Below are 13,501 nucleotides of genomic sequence, written 5' to 3'. Positions count from 1 at the left end.
TTACACTGTAACGGTTTGATTTTGTAACACAGTGTTACTCAATTATTGCACTATTATTATTTGATGAACAAAAACATTCCTGATTAGCATAGAAGTTTAGTATCTTTTATATAATAAAACATTAAGTTCTATGTGTGTCCATTCTCTCTGAGCAAGCTGATTGGTCAGTTCAGCTTTGGTGAAGCATTCTAAAAAGGAAGTGCAATTATCGACCACATGGGAAGGAGTTAAGGCTTGGGAGGCATACTGAGAGTCACATTTAAAGACGGGGAGCATAAAAGCATTGTATTTTTTCTATTATATCTGTCTTTGACAGGTCACATCCCTAGTTGTTATTTAAGAAAATTAAGTGGAAACTATTCATCCATCACTGGCTCATCCATCACTTTCTCCAACTTGTTTTGATACACTTGTAAAAATAAAGAAGTGGAGCAAAATTATTTGTCATATTTTAAAACATCAGGCTATCTTAAGAGCAAGAGGTTATCTTAGCTTTTGGGTAAAAATTATGCATCTATATTGTCACCTCACATGTATTGTTAACGTTATAATACACATGCAAAGAGATGTGTATGTTAGAATTGCTCAGCATGTGTTCCCAGAAGGTTCTGCAATCGCATACTAGAATATACTAAGGTTTAATAGATTAGTTTATGATTGCTACTCAAATGAAACAATCTTGTATAATCTAGTGCTTTTCTGATCTAGCACCATCATAATGTGCTTTACAAAGAAATCTAAATACACCCAAATTTGCCATTTTTTTCACCAACATACCTTTAAGTTCCAATTTGTCTTTAGCAGGTGGAAGATTGAACAATTTATAGAACATAATATTCTATCAATGGCATGTTATCCTTTGAGTATTTTGTAAAATGCAGCTACCCAGATAGCTTAAACTTTGCACTTCTCATTACTTTTGTATTGACTTTCCCCATAAACTCTAGATCCTTTTGTTGTTTTAAATTTTGTAAATAAATGTTTTTTTCACTTCGGGTTTTTTTTATTATTTCTTATTCTACAACTATCACAGATAATACTTTGTAACAGAAAAAGCAGCTTTCATTTTCTGCTGTTACTTGTTTATATTTTCAGTGTTGTTTCTTTCATAATGTCTTTATCAAATCACCTGTTTGATAATGAACAGATGAAAGTGAAATAAACTGTCAGAACCTCCCTTGGACACATGCTAGCTGTTTGCCATTTTTAAATAAAAGTGCTCAGAAGAAATTAATGAAGCTGGGAAGTAAATTCTGAAAATTAAGAGAATATTAAGCACAAACATAGTCTTCAGTGCTAACCATACATTAATCCAACCATTTTTACCTTTGTAATACCCACCCAGCAAGGATGTTGGTTAAACACTCTGCATAGTGTGTTTTTACTCAGTTTCTTCAGAAAATACACAAATGATTTGTCAATTACTAATTACCATTTCTCACCCTTTTGTTTTTATATTTTTTATACCTTTCCCAACCCCCTTAATCAAATTCATGGGTCTTTGCCTACAGAAGCAGCATTGGGCCCAAGGCAGGAAACAGTCCTGAATGGGAAGATAGCCTATTTCTGGACCATTTATGTACAGTACACAAACACACACAGAACTACATGGGGGCAAGTGCATACCATGACCAATGAATATGACTACCTAGCCTTTGAAAATGTGTTGCTTGCCTTGCTATTTGTGTCTCTTTTTTAATTTTGCTGCAAGATAAAGCAAAAAAAATATCAGAACAGAATTTTAAAAGAATGTTACACATAAGGTACACTTGAATGAAGAAAAAGAGTAAAGACTAACCTTAGCTCTGTGCATAAAAACAATAGGTTTCCTCCTAGATTTCATAGTGAAAATCCACACCATTAAGAATGTCTTTGATTACAGAAAGACAGCCGGGATATGTAACCTAATTAAAGTGTAATTTTATTTAATAGAACATATTGCAGTCCTTCAGGAATATAGTTTATAAAAAAAAAAAAACAATACAAAGTATTTCATATTAAAATTATTATCAAAAAAGAGATATTGAAAACCCAAATAAAAGAACAATCTAGAGTGTTGCAAAAGCTTTCTAGATGCCTACTTATTTTAACTCTGGATTGCAGGTGGTCAGAGTCTATCCCAGCATACCTGGAGACAGATTCGGAACCAGCCATAAGCATATCTAACATAAATGGTGATTGTAAAAATTAGCCAACATTAGTGGTTTCCACATGGTGCCTTTTCTTTGGATACATTCCAAATATTTGCAACATGTGAAGGTAGTTGTCAACTCTGAGTGCAAGTATGTGCATGAGTGTGCCCTAGACTGGCACTTTCTCCAGAGTTTTCTTTAGCATTGTGACTTATGCTGTTAGGATTTTGTGATTCTTAATTTAATTAAATAGTTCTGAAAATGATTTGCTTACTGTGACACAATGAGTCAAATGGCAGTATGAGCTGAAAAAGCAATGTCACTTAACTTTTTTATTTTCACATGCGTTCTCATAATCAAACAACTTAATGATTTACAGTTATTTCAAACTAAATAACAAAACAATTTTCACAGGCAAGATCAGGATTAGTAATTTTCCCCATTGTATAAAACACATAACCACTTGACAAATTTCTGTGAAAACTAAAGAATATCAGTTGAACTTCTACAAGTTAACTCAATACAAATAGAAACTAGTAAATTCAAGCCATTTGAGGATGCACCATTTTTGTTTACTAAAGTCATTGATGGAGCTTTCTTTGCATTGTGGGATTTACCTCAACATTTACAGAAATTCTTTCTCTACTAGGAAGGGGGTCACTGTTTATAAATCCATTCATCACTATGCATTTAATCATAGAGTGACTCATTATTTTGTGAAAGTCAATTATAAGAATATGGACTACTTTTCCAAATTTTTTACATTAGGAATATTAGAATACCAGAATGTTTGTATTTGATACCAATACCAATGAAATTTCACAGTACCTGATACGTATTCGATACCGTGGCAATAAACAGAAATCACATTCAAGAGCCTTATTATAAGTACCTCCATTATTGAAATGAACAATATTGTGTCTTTTTTTGTAACAGATATCTAAACATATCTAAACATTAATTGCAACATCAGCTTTAAAATCATGATATATCCATTAAGTAGTTACCTATCATTTAAATAAACTAATATTGGTATTCATAAATATTAAAATACAATTCAGGGCTGGAATTGTAATATATGATAGACATGGGGATTCCCCCTTTGTAATACAGGTAGGGACAACTTCAAAATCTTGGTGGAAAAGGGATTACATCATAGGGTTTTTAAAGAATTATATCATCTCATCATGGACTACCTGGCCAATCTTACCATGTGCACATTCCATATTTTTTCTCTTACACTTTCACTCTAGTAACTGAAAATTACTGATTAAAATCAATACTAAAAAATGCATACTTTATTATATTGATACCGTTGAAGCAGTGAATTCTAAGACAATTCAGGATATTTTAAATGAAACATTTTTTTCTTCTTATTAACAAGTAGATCCAGCTCATTTCCTCACTAAGCCAAATATCCACTTCATCAGAAACTGAACTCAATTTTACTGTTAAATCTGTTGTTAGCATTGCTAGTGTACACAGCCCTGTATGTATAACAGTTAATTTGTGTAAGGTTTCCCCCACAACCCTAATCTGTTTATACCAGTCAGAAAATGGATGGATGCTGAAATTGACATCTGTAGATGTGCTTAATGCATCAGAAAATGAATGTGAAGCCTCTGTTCCTTTTGAGGGAATCTGTAGAATACTATATTCAAAAGTGATTCATCTTGCCATCATTTTGTCTCTACTTGCGTCTTTGTGACACTACAGCTGAACAATTATAAGTCACATATGATCGTTCATATAAAATCTATTTCAGAACTACTCTGTAATTGGATAAAAGTGGCAAAAACAAAAGTCTGTGTTTTTGTGTAATGAACACAATTCCCAGTTTGCTGAATATCACCTGCCTTAAACACAAAGCATTTCCAGATATGAGCTCTTCTGTCTTCCTTTTCAACATGTGTTGATGCAGGTGCTGGTTGTCTCTGTGAGCTATTTTCATATGTTGTTTTTACTCAAGTGTTTCTGGTGTATTATTGTGCCTTCCAATGTAATTTGTCTACTTGCAGTTATGCTTGAGCTCAATATACTGACATTCACTTGGTACAACTGATACTGTAAAAAAAAAAAAAGCTAGTACTGTTACTTTGTTATCAACTTTCTGCTTTTGTGACATCCATAGTTTTCATCATAGCTTGGTGTTTAAACAGTTTCTAATGAGTCATTTACCACTCAGTTGGTTGTCAAAATAAAACTATGGGAGTTACATTACTTTTTATTTTAATTATAGTCTAAACATATATTTTCAAGCACTGAACAGCAGGGTAAAGCATTGGACGATTATTTTCTGCTTTCTGACTGGGTTTAAGTGCCAGGCACTATAATGACGAGTTTGCTGTGACAGTGGATGTGTTGTCCTTAAGTTGAGTTGATAGAGAAAAAATATATATATGTGAATAGTTATTGTATGTATGCACTGTATATATAGTTAGAGGTAGTAATTCACAAAGGGAGAAAATGAATTACATACAGTATCTTAAAATACTTTTTTATTCCTAAACTTTCAACATCCTACCAGGTGTCATCATCAGAGGAAAATGATTAGAAATACAGGAATCAAAGGCAGTATATAGCCAATGAGGGGGTGGAGGTGTAAGGGGAGTGGATCAATAAAGTGGGGACCGAAGGGTGTTGGTCATAAAGTGTTTTTTACTAGTTGACCTTTTTAAGCCTGTTTATGCTGGGTACATGTCCAAATATCTGCTAATGGCATTTTTATTTGAGAGCCATGATTCAACTCTCTGGCACTTTTAGTATTAGCCCTGAATTTTACTTCCACCCTGTTCCAGTTAAACAAGTTTCCGGTTGAACTTGTAAATAAGTATATCAGAGATCGTGGTTCCTTCCTTCTGACAGCGTTCTGATGTTCTTGTATGTGTGTTGTGAGTCTTTTAGATGTTTGTTTTACCTGTACAGCTGGGCACGCATTGCATGGTGTATTGTATATAGCGTTCCATGTCTCTGTTGCAGACTTCTTGTTTTTGGCATTAAAAAGAACAGTCCACATAGTGTTTGCAGGTTTATGGGCTATTTTGATGCATGATTTGGAAAGGATGCACACAGTATGTTCTGATACACCACTGTGATATGGAAGGGTGTACCAAGTAGGACATGATATCACGTTACAGTTGATTGTTTGTTAAGGTCTACGGCACCTCCTATGTAAACATTGTTTGATAAATGTCTTGGGGTAGCCATTTGATTTGAACAGGTGGAAAAGATAATGTCTTTCATTCCTTTTAGTATTTATTGTGTTATAGTGGATGTGAATCCTTCTGAAATGAGTCTTAACACAACTCCATTTATGCAATGAGGGGTGATTCCCAGAAAAGTATATTTTGCCCACATAATGTTCCTTGCGATAAACACTCATAATTAAGGCGGCGTCATTACCTCTTTCAGTGGAGATTTTCAGGAAATTAATGCATTGGTTCATTCATACAGTCAGGCAGGTAATATTCTCTCAGCATCCACTGAACCCATATTCTCCCATCTGACTACCAAACAGGGAAATTTGATTCGTCACTCCATCCAACACTTGGCTTTGGACTTTGTGAGGCTGGCATGCAGCTGCTTGGCCATGGAACCCCATTCCATGTAGCTCCAGCCACACAGTTAATGGCAGTGGAAATGTGGAACTCTTCAGCTATAGAATAAGCAGAGCATTGCAAATTTTATGCACCATGCACCTTAGCAGTCATTGACCCCACTCTGTGACTTGGTCTTATGTGGTCTTCCACTTCATTTTTTAGTTGCTGTTGTTCTAAATATTTCCACTTTCCAATAGTACCTCTTACAGTTGACTGTTGAATATCTAGCACGGATGAAGTTTCATAAACCGTCTTATTGTAGATGTGGCATCCTATCATAGTACCACGCTTGAAGTCACTGAGCTTTCCTGAACAACCATTTTGTTTCACAAATATTTGTAAAAAGAGACTCCATGGCTAGGTGCTTGATTTTATAAACCTGTGGCAACAGGTCTGATTGAAATACCTAAATTCTATAATTAAGAGTTGGGTTCCAATACTTTCATCCTTATAGTGTGTGTTTGTATACATATATGTAGGGATGGACAGACAGCCCTGTACGCCAGATGGCAGCAGCCCTGGATGTCAGTGCATAGTAGGAAAGGAAACCAGCAGGGCTGCTCTGCCGAACTACACCATGCTGAAATAGGTCACTGTGTACCGCAAGACACACACACACACACACACACACACACACACACACACACACACACATATATATATATATATATATATATATATATATATATATATATATATATACACACATACATACATACAGTAGAGTCTCGCTTATCTGACATAAACAGGCCGGCAGAACGTCAGATAAGTGAAAATGTCGGATAATGGGAGGTGTTAAGAAAAAGCCTATTAAACATCAAACTATGTTATAATTTTACACATTACGAACCTCAGTTCATAAACGTCTCTGGACACATACAAATCGGGTTATGACCAAAAAGTTCGCCAAACTTTTGCATCTGTTCACTACCACACACTAGGTATACAAACGAGCCAGTTTCCCTTCGGTTTGTGCGCGCCGATGATTTCTGCGCGTGTTCAGTCTCTACCTGTGCAGCAAGAGAGAGAGAGCGCGAGAAAAAGACACAGGCAGACACAGGCGCACGCGAGAAAGAGACACACGCACGCACACACACACACACGCAGGAGAGAGAGAGACACACGCACACACACACACGTGTGAGATAGATACACACACATGCGCACGAGAGATAGATACACACACATGCGCACGAGAGAAAGACACACGCGCACACACATGCCAGAGAGAGCTGGACACATAATCAACTGTAATCATGTTTTACAACAAAACAACAGAAAAATTTAACTGAAAAAATGAACTTGGCAACTAAAAATAGACTACACTCATGCTCGCAACTTACAGTTCTTGTTGCTGATTAATGCGTTTTTTTTGTTTTGTTTTTTTGCGGTGGGACGTCAGATAATACAGAATGTTGGATAAGCGAAGGTTGGATAAGCGAGACTCTAGTGTGATATATATATATATATATATATATAATATACTGTATATTAGACGTACTGTTTTTTTATTTAGATTCAAAGCCATGTCTTGTTGTATTATTTTAGTTTGTCATCTGACCTTGGGAATGAAGTGTGTGACCTTAAAATTTAATAAGCAGCCTGGTTACTATACTTTCATTTTAGTAGAGTATACAGGCTGTTCCATAGCTTATCTTAAATCTTGGAAGCCAGATTTTTAAGCATCCAGAAGTGTTTTTGGTGGCACTGGAAAATTTATTTTTTTAATTCACCTTATAATCATTGGATCCTTTCCGTATATTAACAAGTAAAGAAATGGAGACTGAAGGGTTTTTCCTTTTTCTAATCAAAGCTGGTGACCTTAAACATAGCTGCTTTGAGGAAGAAGTCTATTAGCTCAGAGAAATAAGGAAGCTATCTGTCTCCCTCTCTTTCTCTTTCTCTTTCAACCCCCACCTTCCAGAAACAATGACGATGCTCAGCATATCATTCATTTTGTAGTTTTTCATTGGAAAACTTAAATTTCAGTGGTCAAAACCACAAACACTTCAGTGCAGAAAAAGAATGTAGACATAAAATAAATATGTATAGTATAGCTTCAAAAATGTTGGCTCTTGCAGAGCTTTAAATCCTTCAATAGAGTCTACACTTGAGCAGGCTCCTAAATGAAGTTAAAATAAGCAGCAGGGCATGGTGTTTGCTTAGCCAACAGGGTGTTATGCAAGATAAGCTGGCAACATTTTGCAACAGCCTTAGTGGTGTTGCCTCAGAGGGACATTACATATAGAAGATAATGTGGGCGGCCAAAAGGCTGCATCAGAGGGGGGCTGGGGGCGAGAGGGGGAAGTACTATCCCTACAGAGGCTGAGGTCAGTGTAAAAATTCTGAAAACTTATTTGTGATTTGTAACAGTGAAGATCCCAGTTCTTTTATCAAGATGTGGGCACATAAATCAGTCTGCCTGTAGGAAAAATATGTAAAACCTGTCAGTAAGAATATTACAGAGATCCTTACTAAAAGGAAAAAGATACAAAACCAAGTATATTTGCAAGCTTACAGAGTATTGTATTAAATGTTGTCCAATCATCAGTTTCTATGTGTTATTCCTGATTTTTAGAAGACTTGTCTCTTGAAATGTCAGGAGTTCTTAATATCAGTAAATTCTTAATAAATAGATTGTATTTTTTTTTTTTTATTATTATTATTATTTAATGTAATAGCTTTAACAGGCTCCGCCTAATGTCCTGTTGTTACTCTGTGGTTAATCCTGTATTTCAATCATGTTTTATACCTACTTTTTATTGTATTCTTGTTTTCTATGCAAAACATCTTATTATTGTTGCCATAAAAAGATGGGCTTCAAGTTAAGAGTCTGTATGAATAATAAGGTGGTGCAGCTAGTGTTGAAACCCCAGCTATTGTTATGTTTCAGACTGGGCTGTCTTCTGCGTGGCCTTTGCATGTTCTTTCAGTATTCCTTCTTGCTTCCACCCTCAGGTATAAGACAGATAGTTAAATATATGGGAAGCTGTAAAGTGCCAGTGATGTTTCATTGTGCACAGGAGTAAAATTGATTCTCAACAAAGTTTGTATATTGATTTGTATTCCTGGGCTCAAACTCTTTACAGCCTCAACCTGGAGTTTATAGCAATAACCAAGATTCGAAAATAAAGCAGAGCATAGTTTTTGCAAGCAGTACCTGCACTCTAACAACAACCATTGTATGACAGAAAATTTCAGTTTGGTCTATTCACACTTTAGCTGGCACAATTTGATAAAAATGCATTTGCATCCTTTTCCATTTGATAGAAACACTGATATAGGTTTGAACTCTTGAAAGTCATTCAAGAGAGCAGAATTTTTACAAACCACACATACGTGCATATAGCATCTCTCACCTCAAGTGTCTAGACAGTTCTCACTCCTGGCTTATTGCCTCCAACTCTGGTTAATTTTATTTCCGTATTTTGCTTACACAGCTCAAGAATCAGTAACACGTGGCTTTTATCAAGTGTATTTTTAGATGTGTTGTAGAAGATGAGCAGAGTATCAAAAGTCAGTTAGTTTTCTTTTGAATTTACAATATATTGAAAGATTGCAGCTGCTGCTTCTCTCTATTCTTTATTTGCCCCTTCATTTAAAAAATAAATAATATGGCAAGTTAAATCCATAAATTATGATCTTAGTATCTTATAGGGTAGACAGAAATAATAAACCTACAATTAAGGGCACCGTCCTTGATAGAAGGGCATCACCACTGGTTTACTGTAGGTCTTATTCGTTAATTTGCCTTTCCTTTAAGTTTTTATTTGGATTGAATAGTCATTATGTTATTTCATTTGGGTGTTTATTTATTTTGTGTTCAGTAGTTATACATGCCTATTTTTAAGATTATTTTTGTGGTATCTACTGACCCCTGGTGGAAAAATATTGTACTACACCAAGGTATTTTTTTTGGCAAACATATGTGAATTACATTCTTTTACATTACGACATGTTGTTAAAGAGATTTAGAATGAATAAAAATACCTTTGTTATACAGTATAACACTTTTCATTAATTAAATCCTACCTGAAATTGCTTTATAATTTCAGAAATATAGTACAATTGTTCATGTGTGTCTATTTTTCTTTCAATTGAACCACAAGCACAGTGCAGTAAGCGACTGGAGACACAGAGTGAGTCAGTGGTGAGGACGGAATAGCATTCTTGAATTTTAAAGTCCACTGCTATGTGATCATTACTGTGATTCAGTGTTGCATAATAAAATGTGAAACCTCCAAGGGGGTGAATACTTTATATAAGCATTGTAAATCATACAAAAAATGGTTATATTTTAGGTACTGTCAAAATGTGTCTGTTACTCATATGTTATGTTAATGCCATAATAAAGGATTCTTTTGGCCTTAATAGCACCTAGAAAATTTGAGTAAAGTGAGAAAAGATGCATTTTTGTACTAGCTAAACTAAAGTGTTACCAAAATGTTTTTGAAAGATCTGTTAAACATGCATAAAATATCCATTACACAACTGTTTGCAGCACTAAGTTTAAAAGTATTATACAATTTTATTTGCTTTACATAATAGTTTAGTGCTTTTTGCTTTGGTTGAGCAATTTTTTTGCAGATTTAATTTTATTTTTAAATTCTATGAAACCATTATTTTGTACTTAAAGCATAAATACACTTTCATATATGTAAGGCATGTTCAAATTTAAAGTACTAGTAGGCAATTACGTAGATTGTTTATTTATCGGTTTAATTACTTGTTGATTCCACTACTTATTATTACCGAGATTCTGTGTCTTCAGAATCAGGCGGATCTTAATTTTTACCTGAACATCATAAATGATTTATCAGTTTGTTTAAGGTTTCTGTCCATGTCACAGTTTTCTTTATTTTAATGTTTACTAGTGCTCTTTGTGTTTGGTTTCCTTTCCTGCTGTAGATAGCATTTGTTTGTGGAATTCTGTTGTAAGACTGATATCTTATTTCTTTATTTCCTGTACACTTGTGTATAATTGAGTTTTTGTATCCCTTTTTTCTCTGGTGGCATGAACATAGGGCCTCTTGATACTCTACAGTTTCATGTTTGTGTCTGAGTGTGTGCTCCTCATACTAATTTGTTTGATGCTCCTGAGGTTTTTTTTTTTTGTCCCATTTCTTCATTTTCTTTTGAAGTGTGTAGGGCTTCTTTTGTTACAGCTTTTTTTTAATGTCTTTTGAAGATTGACAACACAAGTGCACTGCCAGAGTGCCCGGGGTTGTGCAGAGAGTATTTAATATAATGTGACATCGGTTTTTGTTTAGTTTAGTCAAAAAAGCTGAGAGCAAATAATAATGAATAATAATAGAGCAGATAATAATAAATAATAATAATTATTTATATAGCGCTTTTCGCACTACTCAAAGTGCTTTGCAAACTCCATGCTGAGAGGACCTGGGACATGAACCCAGATAGCCCATGTTTTAATATTTACGCATTTTCTGTTACCTGCCTTAATGGTGGTAATCTGCAATGAACAGAACATTTGAAGTAGCACAAGAATATCTGTCATTTGAAGAGCATACTGTATATTAATTTTGCTCCTTGTAATTTTTTTGTAGTGTCTGCTTATAAAATAATTTATTTGAATGCAGAACTATAATTGCAACAGTGCTTGTACACTATGCACCTGCAGTAAGATCTGCAATGCTTGACTTGCTGATATAACAAGAAGATGGCAATATTTGATGTTGGCTTATTGCTTAAAGGTGGGCATTTTTTTGTTCAGCTGCTGAGCTACATGAGTGAGGATTCAAATGTTAAGCACTAAAAATCCAATTGCTATACCAGTACATATAAAAGCATACATTAATAGCTTGCAGCCAAAACAGCTCAACACATTTGCCAGTTTTACAACTTATTTGCTATTCATGAAATTATTGTGGTTTTACCCCAGTTTTGTATTTTTTTTTTCTTTTTTCATTCTGAACTACAATTCCTCAACAACATTCAGTCTAAAAGTAGAGGCGTCTTTTAACAGTATGGTATTCCAATTTTAAAAAATGCAAAGTTAAACAATAGTTATTATTTAATTAGCATAATACAAATTGCACGCTTATTGCATAGACAAGCTTCTTCACTTCAGAATGTAGCAAACACAATGAATGCTAACAATATAGCCTTAACAGAAAAATAAATCATTTTTGAAAAGACAACGAAGAAGTCTTATAATTACTATGTTCTACTTCGTTTATTTCCTATGTTGCATAAATTTGTTGTATCATGTGTTCATATTCACATCCAAAGAAGCTGGATATTTGTTTCATAGCACCAAATCTCAGCATCTGATCCATAATAAATGCTCAGCTTACAAGGTAGTGTAATGTCAAATATGCTGACAGCATGTTCGCAATTGGTAGCATAGAATTAAGGGATTGCACTTGCCAGAGGTGGGACACCAGGATGATGTGAAGGTGAGTATGAAAGAGACTCCTGTATAGGGAGGGATGGGTTTAGACATGGATGATACTGCAAGTCTGAAGAACTGTGGCAGCAATGATGGATAGAAGAGAAGCAAAGGTTTTATGTTTTGCAAAAATGTAGAACAAAGTGTATTGTGGCAGGTGATTTAGGCCTGTTATCCAAGGCATGAACAGCAGAATGTTCAAATGGGTGTTTTTAATGAAATAATAAATACTCCTAAATAAAGCCTCTGTGTACTGTCCCTGTTTTCTTTCTCAGTACTCATTGAATTCTTTTAAAGCAATGTACACAGAAAGAAACACAAATACTGTCAATTAAATAACCAGTAATTGTTATGATTTAACAACAAAATGCTCATGCTGTGCCACTGGTTGGTAAGTGATGGTTTTAAGTGAACAATTATTAGAAATGTTTGTTTATGAGAATTTTAAAATCCTTCAAGTACATAAGGAAATAATGTACTTGAGCGATTCATTCATTGCTTTTTTTAGATACCATGAGTGACACCTGCAGAACCCACATTGAAAATCCCCGCTTTAGATGTACTGCAGACATTCTCATTTACATTTGAATTTATCACCATTACATGAGTTTGCTTTGAAGTGTAAACACATTTGTAGAATTCTGGTCAGTGCACAGTGGGTTCAAGAGTGTTCTCCAGAAGTAAATGTTAAGAAAAGAAAATATCAAAAGTGGATTTAGAAATAACATGCATGGATCATTTGAAAATGCTGTTCTTGGAGATGAAATGCAGGTGAATGTTTATGCCTCAAATATATGCAAAAATGATGTAATCCTTACAATGCTCTTTTTATTTTCAGTTCCATTTCTCCATTCAGTATTGAGAGCACAAGACGGCAGCGAAGGTCCGAGTCACCTGACTCTAAGAAGCGGCGCATACACCGATGTGACTTTGAAGGATGCAATAAGGTGTACACAAAGAGCTCCCATCTGAAAGCACATCGCAGAACGCACACAGGTACAATAGCCTGAAGTTTAAGCCTGCTATGCCAAGCACAATAAACAGTGTTTCATCTTTTTTGTTTTATTTCTGTTTTGCTTTTTCAAATTTTCTCCTAATTTATTTCACAGCAATTTAATAACTTATATGTGACAATAGAATAAAGTGCTTACTTGCACAGTACCTCACACATGGCAAAAGGTAAGTAGTAAAACAATATACAGTATAACGTAAGGAAGACCTGTAGTAAAAGTAATATATACAAAATTACATATAAATGTCAGTGTAAATCGAGCAAGGAGCATGGGAGCCAGGTGAGAAGGGGGCTTGTGGAGTTTATGTGATCAAAGTATCTTTACTCCATTTACTTTGATATCTGG

General features: G+C 34.7%; 1 protein-coding gene across 2 annotated transcripts in view; it reads left to right on the top strand.

The window, feature by feature from the left end:
* klf12b (Kruppel-like factor 12b) overlaps positions 1-13,501 on the top strand; it is a 262,738-nt gene that overhangs the window by 228,374 nt on the left and 20,863 nt on the right. For both annotated transcript variants that reach the window (XM_039745339.1, XM_039745340.1), the window contains one exon: positions 12,982-13,139. In XM_039745339.1, the coding sequence (XP_039601273.1) occupies positions 12,982-13,139 (158 nt within the window). The remainder of the gene's footprint in view (positions 1-12,981; positions 13,140-13,501) is intronic.

Source organism: Polypterus senegalus, chromosome 2, assembly GCF_016835505.1.
Source record: "Polypterus senegalus isolate Bchr_013 chromosome 2, ASM1683550v1, whole genome shotgun sequence".
Classification (NCBI taxonomy): domain Eukaryota; kingdom Metazoa; phylum Chordata; class Cladistia; order Polypteriformes; family Polypteridae; genus Polypterus; species Polypterus senegalus.
Note: the sequence above shows the minus strand (reverse complement) of the source record. Positions and strands in the feature narration are given on the sequence as shown.